The sequence below is a fragment of the Armigeres subalbatus genome, chromosome 1 (assembly GCF_024139115.2).
Source record: "Armigeres subalbatus isolate Guangzhou_Male chromosome 1, GZ_Asu_2, whole genome shotgun sequence".
Lineage (NCBI taxonomy): Eukaryota > Metazoa > Arthropoda > Insecta > Diptera > Culicidae > Armigeres > Armigeres subalbatus.
The window spans coordinates 74,675,083-74,692,226 of NC_085139.1; the positions used below are offsets into that span (position 1 = coordinate 74,675,083).

The 17,144-nt window shown below is 40.2% G+C and overlaps 1 protein-coding gene across 1 annotated transcript in view; it reads right to left on the reverse strand.

Moving 5' to 3' along the window:
* Positions 1–1,242: 1,242 nt before the first annotated feature.
* The window catches only part of LOC134227286 (alpha-mannosidase 2), a 70,443-nt gene continuing 54,541 nt past the window's right edge, over positions 1,243–17,144 (reverse strand). Inside the window, exons 4-7 of the mRNA XM_062708658.1 lie at positions 7,414–7,506; positions 6,957–7,151; positions 6,786–6,897; positions 1,243–6,727 (exon numbers count right to left, since the gene is read on the reverse strand). Coding sequence (XP_062564642.1) covers positions 3,957–6,727; positions 6,786–6,897; positions 6,957–7,151; positions 7,414–7,506 — 3,171 coding nt within the window. The 3' untranslated portion in view covers positions 1,243–3,956. The remainder of the gene's footprint in view (positions 6,728–6,785; positions 6,898–6,956; positions 7,152–7,413; positions 7,507–17,144) is intronic.

The window sequence follows — 17,144 nt, forward strand, 5'->3', positions numbered from 1 at the left end:
AAACAAGTATTAGCATGATTTTCACTTATTATTTTTTTTAACACCGACTTTGAAAAAACTATTTAATGGCCGTTGGTTCAAATCGGCCCGACAAAAACTGCCGTTGGCAGAAATGTCTCTATTACACTGAAAATAAAATTTACCTAATTTCTGCCTTCGTGTGTGAATAGCAACCCAAATCATATCATGAATGATTTTCTACTCTTCAGATAATTTTTCATTTCTCATTCTAGTAATCATTATTGCAACATATATAATCCATCAACAATTTTGTATGGTCAGCCCATTAAAAGTATTAATCATATGATTGTACATGTATCATACTGTTGATGATGATTAAAAGTGGAATGGAAAACTTATAATACTAACTTTTCAGCGTACGATTTATTTCTATGCGGGTTGTGTTTTGTTCCCGGTATAAAAATCCTTATGAAAATGAATTTACTAATTCTTAAATTAGATTCACTTTTATTGTGCTCAGAAGAGTCCACCCGGGGCTTAGGTGAAACAGTCAAGGAAACAGTTGAAACTCGATGGTCAACTGTGATGAAAAGAAGAACAATTGTCAAAACAAGGAAAAAGAAGCTGTCTTTGCCGGTCTCGTCTCAGCATTAGACGAGCTGATAGTGAACATTGCCTGCACTGCAATAATATGACTATCGAAACGATCAAACACAAGTTGAGTGAATGTGGACGAGTGACGGCAGCGTGGACACATCTACAACGAATGCTAACAATGGTCATTGACAATCGTAGATTCTCATTCGAAGACTTAATCCATCCAGTGTTAGCAGGAATAACAAATAGAAACAAAACACAAATTCTCAAACTCTTTATTAATTATGTCACCCTTGTCATAGATTGTGATAATGCAGTAGATGTAGATGAGTTAGATTTTTACCTACACGTTGAATTGTAACTAATTGTATTATAACTAGTTTTAAACAAAATCAACAAATAAACAAAATTTTATGAAGTCAAAAAAAAAAATCAACCACTTTTCCATCATTCGGATCCACTGTGAACAAAAGCTGTGAACTGGGAAAGCACCTAGAATTTGGCTAGATTTGAGCTGTTGAATAGCATGAGATCATGAGCATGAATAATGCTTAAATCATGATGTAGCATTGAAGATAATAAATAATACATCCATAAATATAGGATTAACTTCAACTCCGCAACCACTACTCGTATAGTAAGGGACATTTTCTCATCTTCTATTCGGTTCCAAGAAACTACAACTGTTTTTAAAATATTTAGTTATTTATTATACTTACATTTGTAGGTCAGACATTTGGTTTTGTTCTTTATAAGCATATCGAGAATTAAAAATTCAATTTGTTCGGAATTCATGTTCATTCGTTTAGATGTATAACAGAAAATATTCGTTTAAAAACTCTAATATTACGACTTCATGTAAAGTAATTTCCCACGTGTTGTTTGATTTTTTTTCTTGCTTTGTACAAATACTGTGAGAAAAACCTGTACTGTGTAACGTTGAAATCAAAACCTGTACAGCAGTGTGATTGCAATCTTGCTGGAACTGCAAATACTGTCCAATTATCCTATATATTTCACTACAACTCGCCACACGTTGTTCGAGAATTGTTTGCTTAGTTTTCAACCAAAGGAAAATTGAGTTCACAAACAGACAATTCGAAATTAAAAATTTTTACTCTTTCCTTCATGCCCATCTCTTTGAAGAGTCGTTCATGCTGAGGGAAAAGTTTAATTTTTAATTATCTCTCTAGCTGCATTATGTTCTATTCCTTTTCATATAAAACAACTAATCCATTTCTTAACATAGGTGATCTGCAATTGTTTAGATACTATCTTTTTCTAATTTTTTTTTTTTCTGTTTTTCTAGCATATCCTTGTTGGTGAGATGTTCCAAATCGCTTTTGATCGAGATTCATATTTCCATACAGGTGATTCTCCGGGGTGGTGCTTTGCTTGTTCGCAAAACAATGGGCATGTGAATTTTAAATAATAAATATATAAAATAAAACTATGAAATAAGTTGGAAAATGTGGGTAAAAACTAATTCTGATGGACGGTGGTTTGAACTACGTTTCTATTATACTAAGGGGAAATATATAAAAAAACTAATAATCATTTACAATGAGAAGTGATTTATTGCAGTTTTTTTTTCAAAGAGAGAACATATTGGATGTTTTAAAGAGAAACTGAGCTGCCCATACTCGCATTTTTGCCTAACAAGTAACAGTTGTTTTAAATGATTTGAAAAGCATGTGGAACTAAAATAATTTTCGAGATTCTTACAAATGGACAACATAAGAACATTTTCCCAGATAGAATATGCGAGCGGGAGGAAGAAATGCTTCACGTCGTGAGACATTACTAATTCTATGATCACAAACATTGGTAGTTTAGGAGATTTTACGTGCTAAGTTTTGGTATATACAACACAGAAGTAGGGGTTGCCTGTTTTATTTAGTTTGACTGTTACTCATACCCTTGCTTTGAACCTAACAGTAAACTAGTGCATTGCTTCATTATTGTAAAAATAATAATTATCATAAAAAACCAAAGCATACGGGCTCGAATCGTTCTTTTGTTTTTTCGCTTCAAAGTGGAATGATTATATTGTTGGGTTTTGCGTAGTTTTGTCTATTTTATATCGGAAACAGATGAAAGACTTCTGGCTAATATGAGAACTAATGAACATATTCCTAATAAAATAATGTTGCCTGTATGTACGACTTGTTTTAGAGATAATTAGAGTGGACTGGGAAGAGAGTAGTGAAGCATTTGTATATCTTGTCATTCTTGTGGTTCGATAACTTATTCATGCTATCTCGAGCGCTTCGGGATTGGTTCAAATAGTTTTCTTGAAATCAATGTTACTTAACGGGACTTTAAATGAGACGATGTCGGTTTTGATTTTTAACATGCGTACATATCTACATTGTTTTGTATTTGTGTTGCACTGGGTTGTACCAAACAACCGTAATTACATTGATCTTGAACTATTCTTGTAGGATTCTAGGTTCCAGGTTTTCAGAAAGTTCATGAGGATATTGATCGGAAAAAATCCTAGAAAAAAGCCTTATTGAGATTGATAAATTACTAGCGACCGAATTACGGTAGTGAAAGTGACTACCTCCAAGAGGTACCCTCTCCAACTTAATGCAGCTGGCTATCACGACTGCAGGTTTGTCAGTTGTGCTTATTCAGCGTCTCGAATGACTCGAGAATTGTCGATTTCGACATGTCTCACATGAGAAGACCGTGTAATTTTTGTAATGGTTTGAAAATAGTTCCAACAATCCATGGATAACAACACACTGATCTTCTGTCACAACCGGAAAGTTGGCTCAACTCAGCCAATTATTCATTTGTGGGTCATTGTCGGGTGTTCAGAATAACCTCGACGTAACACACCGAATACGCCATCGAACGCGCAGTTTATTCAATCTCTGTTGTGCCTCTTGGTACCTCTTGGTACAAAGTCATAAGAAGGTACTAGATTGTACGAGACATTTTTAGAACCCCTTATTTCCATTTGTATCTACCTTACAGGAATTAAAGGCTATCAGATGATGTTCTGTTTTTCTTTTTCAAAGGCTCCCAACACTTCAACATAGGCGCCATACGACCCGAAACTGGAACGATCAGGAGAAAACCATACGGAAGCACTCTTTCCTTACCAATTATTGTAGAGCTGATGTAAAAGAGGGACAGAGTTAAGAACCCAAACGTTTTACAATAAAGTAGCGGCATTTTTTCAACGATTATGAACAAACGTTTAATAACTCATAACAATATGAATGAATTTCTATCAGTTCTATCCGGCCCCAGCAAATCACTCAAAAGTAACCTTTTCATCATCTTTCTAAAACCAATCCAAAACCGAGAATCTACACCGTTAAAAGTCTATCCTTTGCCTTCTCAGCACCGAATGCACCGCTGCCACCGACATCGCTCACCCTTTCTCACTTGACGAACGTCAGATTGTACGTCCGCAGTTCCATCGGTTCCAGATAGATTTCCCCGACGGACCGCACCGGCGACCCCGGGTGCAACCCCGTCAATGAGGTCCCGGTAATTCGTTCGAGCTGCACCCCACCGAAGAGCTGCAGCTTGCTACTGTACTTATCTACATTTATATAATTATTACTATTACTACTAGAACTTACGCTACTACTGCTGTTATTACAAAAATAATTTACTACTTCTTCGCCGCCTATCCGGCAGTTGTAGCCTTGTCGGTGCAGCACCAGCAGCGCTCCACTCGACGGAAATAGTGGCAGGTTGCCCTCGGTGAGGGTGCGGAGATTCAGAATGTGAAGATCACAGGGGAAAGGAGCGGCCAGCAGGTGGACTGCCCGGTTTAGTTCTATTTGGTTGGATTCGTCATACTTCTCTACGATGAACAGATTGGCCGGGTAGTTGAGCCCATTGGCCAGCTGATTGGCAAATATGCTAGGCAGTTGGAATTCGGCGGGTTTCGGTTCGTCAGCTGGCCCCGAGGGGTTTTCAGCTATCGGTGGTGCGTGGGATTCGATATTCTCCAGAACAACCCAGAATCGATGGCGGGTCAGGCGGCTATCGACAACACCTTCGCCCATGCCGCGGTAGTCGTCGTACAGAGTTCGCCTATCGAGCATGACCTCAAGTTGGCCGGGCTCCAAGCTGGCAGCGCCTTGAGCATGGGTCGTCAGCAATGTCAGTCTCATTTTGTCATCTTGGATGAACGCCCCACTGGTTATGGGGAAATAGTTGCCTTCGATACCGATCGACGGTACCTTCACTCGCTTCTGATATTGAAATCCATTCAAGTCCGAAAAGAATTCCGGATTCTCGCTAGCGCCATTTTCTATGTCCGTCACAAAGCGCATGAAAAGCTCAGTTTCCCTATTTTTTGGTGGCATTTCGAAGTCAATATCGTTTTCAATGTAGATTCCGTTATCCATGACCGTGTTGGAGTTGAAAATCCGCACGGTGTGAGCGAGGAATGGCCCATAGATGGCGGTCACGTCACTTGCTAGAGGACCAGATGTGATCAGAATCGTCATGTCGTTATACTGCTCTAGTACTTCCTTTTCGGAATTTCTCTGCTCCGGATCCGTCTTGAATAAATAGGCACCCGAGTGGAATTGCGCACTCTTATACGCGGCAAATTTGATGGCGCATTGAATCTGCTTTCCCATATTTTTCTTGGTGACGGATTTCAAAAATCCACTCTGTTCGTCAAACAGGAGTCGCATTTTGAAATTTTCCAGCTGAATATCGCCAGGTTGTTTGTTTCGAATTTCAAAGATCTCATTCTTATCATCCTGACACTCATTGCAGTACAGTGTTGCCATCTTCGGTTTGAACTCGTCGTCGTAGACCGCCGTGAAGGTCGTCAACGATAGGGCTGCCAGCTTTGCGACGAACATGATCTCGTACTCCTTGTCCGATGGAATGATCTTTCGCGACGCGTACGTAGACGTTTCCGTAATGTTCCACACCGGGTTGATTTGAATGTCCATTGGATTGCCATTAGGGCCGAGGATTTTCACACGAGGAGTGAGAGTCCTAACCAGGACTACTTCTAGTCGTTCTTGCGCTAACGCATTGTAAACTACAAAGTCAGTGCTGCGAGCTTCCGTTACGATTAGAGGCGTCTTTCGAGGAAGTTTGCTAAAATTGTCCCGTTCCAGCTCTCCGATCAGGAAGTTGTGTTCGGTGCTCTTCTTCTGAACAAGTAGCTCGATGGTTTTCTCTTGAAGCTTGACTGTGTCTTGGATGCTTTCGAAAAGCCGCAGAGCATAGTCTCGCATAACGTTAGCTTTGGACGTACCAGTGATCGCATCGTGATGCTGAAACAGTCCCAAATTTCGCCTAGCGAGGATCATCTTCTCGTAGTTCTTTTCGTAGATCTTGAAGGCATTGGAGTTACCGGCTTGTCTGGCGCGGTTGAACGCCAACGTAAACAAGATCTCCAAGCTACGGAGGTTGTGTTCGAGATCTCTGCTGAGAATTTTGTAGTACGGACGGGTGGTGAAATAGCCGGACCAATACGCTGGGCGTCCTTCGTTGAAAATGTCGGCATAGACGAAAAAGTCCCCTTTGAGTATGGGGAATTTGTCGTACCGTTCCTTAATAGCTTCAAAGTAGTCCTTCGGAGTGCCGAAACTGATTTCCGCCTTGTATTTGTTGCGATTTTCGTTTATGTAATCAATCAATTTCTTATAGTTGGTGTACTGTTGCTCCATTTCCTTCTCCTTATTGTAACGGAAGTCGTCTCCGACGGGAATTAATGCCACGTTATGAGGAAACAGAGAAGCAGTACGGGAGTATTGTTCCATGAGAAGATCAGCTTTGGATTCGATGTTTTCCGGGGTGATGAATTGAGCTTTGATCGAGTATTCAGTGTATTCGCCGGGTATCTTACGAAAGTCGAAATTCAGGCAGATGAATGGGTGTGGCCCGCAGGAGTGCTTGATTGAGTAGATGTCAAAGGGCATATTGTGGGTAAGAAGAGTATGTTTGTGGTCGAAGGTACTGGAGGGTGTTCGCCAGTATGGACTCCATAGAAAATCTCCATATCTATGGCGAGCGAACCATTGCTTCCACGCATAGTGTATTCGTTGGATGATGGTGCCTTCGAAACCACTTGCTGCAAGTAAATACGGCACCGTACTACCATGCCCAAAAGGGTCTATACTCCAACCGCTTTTCGGGGTGACGTTCAGATTTGTTTTCACCCATTGATGACCTGTAAATGGAAGAATTAGAACTCAATAACATTTCGATAAAATGTGGTCTTCTACTACCTTCAATCAGCTGATCAACCATTGCATATAAATGCGCATTTGCTTCATCCGTCATTACCCAACCTCCGGTCGTTATCTCCAACCGACCTGATTTGACCAACTTTTTCAATATCTGAAACGAAAAACTTATCACTTTTCAACATCTTGCTACATTCTTGCCAATCTACTAACCCTTTGCTTCGTGGGATGTGCTTGATCCCACCATAGCTGAAGGAAGCTGATTTCACTCCAGATAAACGACATATTGTTGTACTCGGGCATTTTTGTGACGGCCAAATTTAGAATCTGCCTCGAATCCGACTGGAAGTAGTTGACGAAGGTCTTTAACCACCCGGGGTCATTGTGGGAGTGTGGAACTACCACAATCTGACATGGAAGAGAAACAAAAGAAGACAAATAACGGAAAAAGTTAGTTTACAAACAGTGGAGTGAAGAACAATAATTAAATCCTGGTAGAACAATGGCGCATGATAAAGTATCACATTATCCAAGTTGTGAAAGCCAACAGGGCACTCTACCACACTTTTTTTTTAATCGTTAGTACGTATTTGCGTGGACACATAGAGGGCCGAGCGTGGATGGTGAACTCCTGTCGAGTTGGTCAGGATTAATTTGCATAAATAATCACCTTCAACGGTGGTCGGTTCGGATCCTTCTGCAGCTTCTCATAGCGGCTCTCGAAGTCCTTGTCCCAGTACTCCTTTGTTTTCATCCATTCGGGCTGCATGGGGGGAAAATCGGGGGTGAGAAAAAAGGAGAACGGTCAGTGTTTATGAATATGGGTGTAGAGGAAAAACAATGTGAAAAGGCGTGGAAAGATTTTTGATAAAATTAAATTAAAAACCGGGCAGGTTTTTTTTGTGCTCGTTTTTCCTAACTCTTTTAGTCATCGCTTATTTCATCATAGTTTGAATAAGCAAAGTTTTTCCAGCGAGCACTTTTCCGCTCGTTTAGTTTGTTATGTGTACTCTTCTTCCGTTTTTTCTGCATTTTGATTTGAAAGGTGTTTGTAGATGTTGGTTCGAAAAAGAAACTGTCTCAGTATAAAAGTAGGTACTCAACATGCACGAGCCGTATTTGTTTAATTTAAATATGCATATTGATGGAATATTGATAATTTGGTAGTAATTTGATAAGCGGCAGCAAAATAAACTCGCTATGAAGGATTGTTAATATTTCCTTGAAAATTAAGAAAATTGTCAATGAAAATATTGAAAAAACTATCTAAAAATATCTATCGACAAAATTTGTTTAATAAATAAAATCGGCCTTCTTCTTCTTCAATGGCTCTATAATCCAACTGGAACTTGGTTAGCATTTCAAATAAGTGTTTAATTAGCATTCTAAAGCTTCTCTATGTCTAACATTAGCATGAATATTAGGGTGCCAATAAAAATCGACTTTTCGAATTTCAAAAACGGGTGGTGCTCAAAGTTTCGTTTCCTCGAAAAAAGTCCCTATGCAAAATTTCAAAAGTTCGACTGTTTTAAAACACAAAAATTTCCGAAATTGAAATTTTTTTCAATGCCAAACGTCTTAGAAATGCATGAAATGTCGAGATCTGGTGTTATTTTGAAAAAAAATCTATTAAGGACTGGCCAACATTCCGAGATACTTTCAAATCGCTTATTGACTCCACTCCTCAGCTTAGCGATGTAGATAAATTTTCGTACTTAGTCTCGACACTTTCAAAGGAAGCCAAACGTGTGATCGAAGTGGTTGATGTTACATCCGCAAACTATTCCGTAGCATGGGAATTATTAGAAAAGCGGTACGAAAACAAATACCTCATTGTTAAGTCGTACGTTGAAGCACTTTTCGGTGTAGAGTCGATGAAGAAGGAGTGTCATGAGTCACTCAACAACTTCATCATCAGTAAGTAACTTCTCCACTTCGTCGAATGAGACCCAAGCCCCCACCAATTCTCCCCTTCCAGCTCAACACGTCTCCCTGTCGACCATCTACTGTGCTGCTCTCAACAGCCCTGGTGAAGATGTTCCATGCGGCGGGTCAATCGTTGTGGGCGCATGCTCTTTTGGATTCCGTTTCTTTACTTAATTTCGTGACGGAGCAGCTTGTCCAGAAGCTGAAGCTGAAAGGGACGAAAGATATTCTACCAATCAGTGAAGTCGGCCTTTCCTCTATATCTTCCAAATATTCGGTCGTCGCCCGCATCCAGTCTCATCACGCTAATTTTGAGACCAGTTGGCGATTCCATGTTGTTCCAAAAATCACGATGGATTTACCAAATCAAGCAGTGGATGTGCTTAGTCTTCAATCTTCAATTTCCATCACACATTGTATTAGCGGATCCATCATTCGGCGAGCCAGGTCCAATCGACTTGATATTCGGTGCTGAAAACTTCTTCGATTTGTTACGAGAAGGACAAAAATCGGACTGAATCAACCCAACTTGCAGAACACAGCGTTGGGTTGGGTGGTTTCAGGGATTCCACAATCTTCCATTGCTAACATCGCGTACTCCACTTCTACCATCGAAGGACAATTGGCACGATTCTGGGAGATCGAGTCGTGTCGCCCTAGCAGTACATTATCGTTAAAAGAGCCAGCATGTGAGCAGCATTTGACTTGAAACACAGTTCAGGATTCTACTTTGCCAAAACGAGAATCAGTATTCGCAAGGCTTGGTAGTTCAAAGGTCATAGCCATTCGTAGGTTCCTTTCCTTGGAGCGCCGACTCAGTAGGCCTTTTCACGAGACGTTTGAAAACAGCTGATTTTACCGTCAATTGACAGTTCTTCTATGAAAGTGACAGCGTCGGATTTGAATAGTTTGCTCAGCGGTTGGAAACAAGTGCAGTCCCGGCAGTGTCACACACGCCCGTTTCAAATCACTGAAAGACTGAGTGAAATTGTATTGCCGTCTCTTTTTTCTGACGAAAATCTTACTCATTTTTCGTAAAAATTGGAACTACTCAAATTTTGAGTAGTTCCACTTTTTACGAAAATTGAGTAACTTTTCTGTGGGAAAAAAAGAGACGGCAATACAATTTCACTCAGTCTCTGAGTGATTTGAAACGGGTGTGCATGAAAAGCCTATGCCGACTCTCAGCTAAAACAAGCATTCACAGCTTGATTCACAGCCTTTATCAACGAGTATGAGGAGTTGGGACATTTGAAGCTGATCGATAACCCAGACCAACGCCAACCAACGTACTATCTCCCACTCCACTGCGTCGTTCGATCAGATAGCACCACCACGAAGTTGAGAGTGGTGTTCGATGCATCCTGTTCGACAGACACAGGAGTGTCTCTGAATGATGCCCTCATGGTTGGTCCGCAAGTGCAAGATGACCTAGTTTCGATAATACTGCGGTTTTGCATCCTTCAATTTGCTTTCATTTCTTGTATTGGATCAGAAAGCCATCCTGCAGCCGCAGTTGTCACAGGAAAGGGCTTCTACATGGACTATCTAAGCACTGGTGCCAACAGTATAGAAGAAGGCCAGGAACTGGTCCAACAAATAAATCAGCTGACAAATTCTGCTGGACTAAACAACTTCGGAAGTGGGCAATTGGGCAGCTAATAATCCTCAGATCCTTCAAGTCGTTTCTGATCGTATGAAGGATGAAAGTACTCTTTTCGAACTCGAGTCCGCCTCTCCAGTAAAGACACTAGGTCAGGGTTTGCAGAAATCGCTCTCAATAGATAACGAACAACGATAAAAAAGAGGCAAAAACTGTTCCGAATCATAACAAGACATGATAACAAATGTATCAAACTTGTATACAAGTGCAAAAAAACAAATTGTGATTCTCGCTTTGTCTTCGCTCCTTTTGTGTTGGTTACTGCACAGCTGTGTAGAACAAGTTGAAATGCATCAGCAGAGCCAGTGCTTCCCGCAGTTGGAGCTTTTTAAAAGAAATTTATCATGGGGTAGGATAACATCCCGAATCAGTTCTCTATCATGACAGCTTGCGAAAAAAGTTTATCGCGGTATGCTGCATATCGTATATGTATACAGAGATGATAAGTGAGAGACTTGCTCTTTCTCTTTACGATTCAATATCTGTACTGGGTCTACACTAGAATACTAGGACTGATGAATTCTATTACGAAGTTCCAAAGCATAATACCTAACTCCTTCCCAATTACGAAACGCATCGTATTTTCGGATATCGCACGGATTTTTGACCCTCTGGAACTTGTTGGTCCAATTGTCCCATTTAAATCTCTGTAGAATTGCATGGGTTTTGTGATGCGCCCATCCTGCATACGGAGATATTTTTGTGAATCTTCTAACCGCAAAATCCAAGGTTGTGCCCCTTGGAAACTCGATATGCACGCTAAACATTTCTTTTGAACTGATTCGACTATCTCTACCAATGGCTTTTTTCAAGCTCGTCCCGTTGGAAAAATTTCGTTGCTAATCGGGTGTCAGAGATCCAACAAATCACTGCAAACGGAATATGGGCGCACGTACCCGGGCGCGGGTTAGAAAACCCAGCGGATGTAATCCCTCACGGAATGCCTCTGAATGTTTTTAACCCGTTAACGCCCAGTGATCTATTTATAGATCAGTTACATTTTTTATATCAGTTGGGAAGTTTTAGCCCAAAAGTTATACATGTCTTCGTCAATATTGTTCTATGAACTAATATCTTTCATATGGTGAACAATTTAAATCGGAACTGACTCACTACGTGGCGTAGGCGTCCGTGGAAAACTGAACTTTTTCATACAAAAATCAAGTAATGAGTAGTGAACGTCCAAACATCATCACTCTATACCTCAAAAAGCGGACATGGAGTCTTCAGCAAAGTAGTTCAGAGTACCTTGGCGGGTCAAGAACTGATCCAAATAATTCTGAATATTTGTACGAGGTGGCGCTAGTGAGCGTTTAAATTTGTTTCGCATTAAACATCAATCAGTATCTCAAGACCCTGACTAGTTAGCAACATAGAGTCTCAGCAAAGTTGTTCAGAGTACCTTGGCGGGTCAAGAACTGATCGAAATAATTCTGAATTTTTGCATGAGGTGGTGCTAGTGAGCATCCAAACTTCTTCTGCATAAAACATCAATCTGTATCTCAAGAATCTGACTAGTTAGCTATATGGAAACAACTTTGCTTCCTTCTACTATGCTCGCATCAATATCCGATAATACTCCACTTGTGTCTTCACACGATGAGTAAACTTCAACTGGGCCAGGAGCACGTATATCTCCATCCTCATCGGCGGAACTTTCGTCGCTGCATTGTTCTGGTGCTGGTGGCACAGCAACTATCTCCTGTTGAACCTTTTCAACGGTGATATGATCGATGGCAGCTTCAAATGTTTTGAATTTCATCTTAAGCTATCAGAATCATCATCATTTTAGTAATAAATATATACTGCTGATAATTATTATTATATAAAACCTACCAGTCAGTGGTGCAATTTATCAACAATGCCTGCTGAGTGTGATTCTTTTGTTTTGTATTTTTCTCTGCTCCTCTTTGCCTATAACGGTGCCTTTCAGTCAGAACGACAAAGCAGGAGTAGCTTAGCAAACTCGGTTTGCCAACAGCGGGCTGAAGCTGATGATCAATCGGCACAAATTTCCTGTCATTGTCTTTCAAGTGATACTACTCACCCATGCATTTATATACGGCCGTCGCATTCACACAGCAGCGAGTGAACTGAATAGATTGTCAGTGCGGGATGCGTGTGCAATGAGAAGAGAGGTCTTTTGTTTACTTTATCTTTGATTGTTGCTTCTAACCATTTTCAATTTTCACTGCTAGGAAGTGAGTGTGAAGAGAGAATGGTATCAATATCCAACAAATTTCAGTCACTGAGATTGAGAATTCGCACTCCTGCTACCAGTGCACCGCCCGGATGAAGAAAAATAATCAAATTATACTCCACTGCACACTTCTAAAGATCCTTCCACAAACAAACTCGTTGTGAAACACCGGAAGTGGCGAAAGACACATAAAAACCAGTTCGCTATTACGCGTACCAATTCTTATTGACCGATTTCGTAAACATGCTCAAGGAGGGATAGACGAAATCATTTTGTTGATGTTATGGAGGTGGCTGTTCAGTCTTGACAAAATCAAACCAGAACCACAGTTGTTTATTCTCAACTGTAAAAATTGAGTCCCTGAGGAAGGTCCCAAACGGACCGAAACGTTGGACAAGATTAAATAACAGTGTTTTGATTTTGTTAAGACTGAAAAGTCATCTCCGAAGCATTAAACTACAGTCGAAATTAATAGACGCGATGGAGGTACCAATTGAATTCGATATGGTGTTCCTAGTTGGCAGTCATATGTGATATTGGTTTCAAAGCAGCCATATTGAGCAAGTCATGAACGCCATGGCCGTAATAAAACCAAACAGTGCAGTATGGATCGTTATGTAGAGAAGAAATCTTTTTCAAAGCGTCAAAACAACCACCAATGAAGTTTATTTCGAGTGATCCGTGAGTGTGCGTGTGTTGAGCTGTTAGAACCTTTTTCAACATTGAGCGTCGCACAAAAAAAAGAATGTGACGATGAATGAATTTGCTCCTTTATGCAATGTGCAACCAAATGTTGTAGGGAAAAGTATGGGGTAGGACGACAGATAGCGAGAGAATGAGTGAGAGAGATAGAGTGCACGCTTAAAATCAATAACACAGAGATATGTTTGCTTCACACAAAACGGACCTAATGCAGAACAACACCTAGATGAGCGACAGTTACACAGCCACAAAAATAGCTAGATATAGATAGAAATAGAATTACATAATTATCTATCTTCTCATCTCCCCGCTGCATATGAGCCGTAGGATAGTTGAGTAGGTTGAGTCAGTCATCTACCAGTCGTAGAATAAAGCACATTACACCGAATATCGTTTTTCTTTTATTTGATTGAGTAATAAATGTTGCAATGCTTCAAATTTCAATCAAGAACATTGATTCCCTATTTCGAAAAACCCTCATCGCGGTAACAGAGTGGTTGTCATCTTTATTCGGTATCAAATTTTAATCGTATCCTTTGCTGCTGTTCGGAAGCAGGATCTAAATTCATTGCATGTCCGTCACATTTACTACATTCTCTACTCGTCTCCGATTATTCTATTCTGGAAACGTGTTGACCAACAACTACATGGGACATGCGTTAAAATACCAGAGGTCATATGCATGGTCGGTCTGAATGAACTTAGAAGCCACAATATACCTTGTAGACAACAGAAACACCAACAACTTTACAATAGCATACGCCAACAATAGCCCCATTAATTTACAATACATGGGTGGTAAGGAATGAGAGAGTATCATCACATTGTCAACGTTTAAAGATTTGCTGTGAGGAAACATGTTTTGTTGGGAGGACTTCTATGTAATGCGAACAAGTGGGTGGCTCAAAGCATTGAAAATTGTATTATTGGGAAAATGTTGTTGTAATTGCGAGATGCTTCACTGTACTTCAAAGCAAAATTTCGCCAAAGCCTTCTGTTTTCTTGCACCACTTTTCGGTTTCATTCTTGCGTCAAATTGGGCAAACGTTTCGATAACAATCACTTCTTGCAACTCTCCGTTGAGGCCGTGATAAGGAAAGTTTTTAAATTTCTGATGAATAATTTTCTGCGCCACCCTTCCGTTGCCAACGTTGCTCTCTCTCCATTTTATGCGCGGCCATGAAAGTAAATTCATTTTCTCAAAATTTCCCCTCCGCGGTTCCAAAATACTTCACACCCCAACCGCCCCCAACCTCTTTCGTTCCGTCGAAGAAAGTGTTATAGCATGGAACCGCAGCAACTTTCCGTTGATGGTTAAAAATAAAATTTTAATCAAAACTCCGGCAATGGTGTAAACTATACCGACTGTAATGTAAATATTTGACTGGTCTAGAAAAAATAAAGTTCATGTTTTCCACTGAACAGTGTGTGTGTGTATAGGATTACTGGGCAATGTGTTGTGCTGTTGTGAGTAAACTCATGAAGGGGTAGGTGGGGTAACTTAATCCCCGCCTGTTTAATCGAGATCTTCTAGATAAAATTATCATTATGTAGTGATTAATCTTTTGGTTTGGATCCCCTGGTACATCTTTCAGGTTAGTAAGGATAAAAAATTCTCCATAATTCTACTCCACTCGTTTGACATTCATGGAGATTCCCTGGAACAGGTGAAAAATTGTGTTATATGTATTTTCAAACCAATTGCGTATCGGTTCAAACGTATCATAAGGTTATACTAAAGCAATTTCACTAAGGACATCCAGGAATAGAAAAAATGAGAGTTCTTGCTCGCTTGTTCGAGGTCATATTGACGTCTACTAGAATCAATGATGCTTTTGCTGATTTACAACTAGCAATGAGACGAGACATCAGACTCGAAAGCACCTTCGACTCAGTGCAGGAGACAGAGTTGGAGGACCACTTGTCACAAGCACGCTATTGTTCTCAAAGGCAGCGTGCCAGGTAGTGCCCCCGCAAACATCAATAGCTGGCACCGCTACTGCTGAAATATTATCCTTGTGTCAAAAACTTGTCCCTACAGTGATGGATTGTATATAAAACCATTCTAAGAAATATTTAATAAATTAAAACAAACGTCACATTGGTTTCAGAAAAAAATACGTCTTTTAAGCGTTGAATCCAAGAATTTTCATTTGATGTTTTTTTTATTAAGCACATTAACAGAATTGTTTGTACAGTGCTGAAGACATTTTTTAAATAGGTTTTAACACTTCGTACACCCATTTTTTTTTTTGCTAAAATTACGCTTTGAATACGCCTTTATATTTACGAACTGGTCTTTGGTCCTGGTAGTTGGTTTGCGCAGTGACGGGAAATGTCATATCGATGTCATGGGACTAACTTGCTAATAACTTTTCTCACAAGTCATTTACAATTATGTTTTCCATATAAACATGTAGCCCTCAAATGACCCGAAAACTTTTTCTAATAGGTAATTTCTCTAAATGTGATATTGGCGGCGTGAGAGCCGAATTAGTGTCAGATGACATTAATGTCATGACATTCCGTGACATTTTTTTAATCTCGCTCTCATGGCTCACACTTTGTATTTAGAACAATGATCTGTTCGACAAAGTTTTAGGACCCTTTAAGTACTACATGTTAATAAAAAAATCCGAACTGTAAATGACTTTTGGAAAAAGTTATTACGAAATTAGTAATAGCAATGCCATGACATTTTTTTGACATTTCCCATCACTGGGTTTGCGTCATGCCCTAACTGGCCACACATTTTTGAGTATACTCCAGGGTTACAGTTCATGTTCAGTGATATTCCGAGGGATGATTAATCTTACCAAGAGATGGTGACTTTATTATCAATGGGTGCTGCTGGCACATTACACCGTAATACTTTGGTAAATGATGACCATTGTTTTAGGTCGAGGGAAAACATTCGGTGTCGATGATTGTGTTGTATCCAGTTTTCCGCGAGCGGACGTGGACACTTTAGGGGAGCGGGGGATTATGGTGATGGTTATGGTCCACGGCCCCAACAAATTTTTGAAAATGTATATGGGCAATTGTCCATGCTGGGGGAGGCAGGTACCTGAAATTGATTAAAATCTGTCCACGTGGTATATGGTAAGTCCCATTCGAGTATCTTGCCGGGGGCTTTCCAGGCCGTTTACATCACCGTCCATATCATCAGAATTTTCCATCAAGCATATTCTCCACGAATTCTTCTCTTTTATCGAACTGTAGAAGTGATCGTGATAAACTATACCATCTGCGTTCATGTTCCAAATCAACAGCTTCACAATTTGATATCGCTTTCATCTTTATCGCATGCTCCGTTTCCATAACTTAACTTGAGCTTCACAATTTCTGGTGTAATGTTATCTGTAGACGGTGGAGCAGTTGGTTGATTTTTTTTTACTCTTTTGTACTTTCTGTTTTATGGTCTAGTGGCTACTGCTTTTGCCTTATAACCAGGAGGTCGTGGGTTCAATTTCAGGCTTGTTCCTTTCCTACTTTGTATAACTATTTTAGTTCTTTCTGTGTTTCACGTTCTACCAAAACGATTCTCTTAATTGGTGTCCAACTGACCATCCTTCCTATTCCTCAGCATTTGCAAGGCTTGTACCTTGTAACACCTATGAATCTGTGCAAATTGCACAATACTAATGCAAAAATGCTAATTAATTAGGTCTCCAGCGCTTTTCTATTCGGTTCAACCAAACTATTGTCTCTCCTTTCCCGCTTTTTCTAGTACTGCATTAACATTTTATTCAATAATCATAGGATAACCCATCGAATCGGTCGCACCAACAACCACTTTAGGTCGTTTTAGAATGTCCTCCTGCATTATGGCCAAGTATTTTTCTATTGGACATAGGTCCGGAGTGTTAAGGGGGTTGAGATCTTTCGGAACGAAATCCACATCATTCGC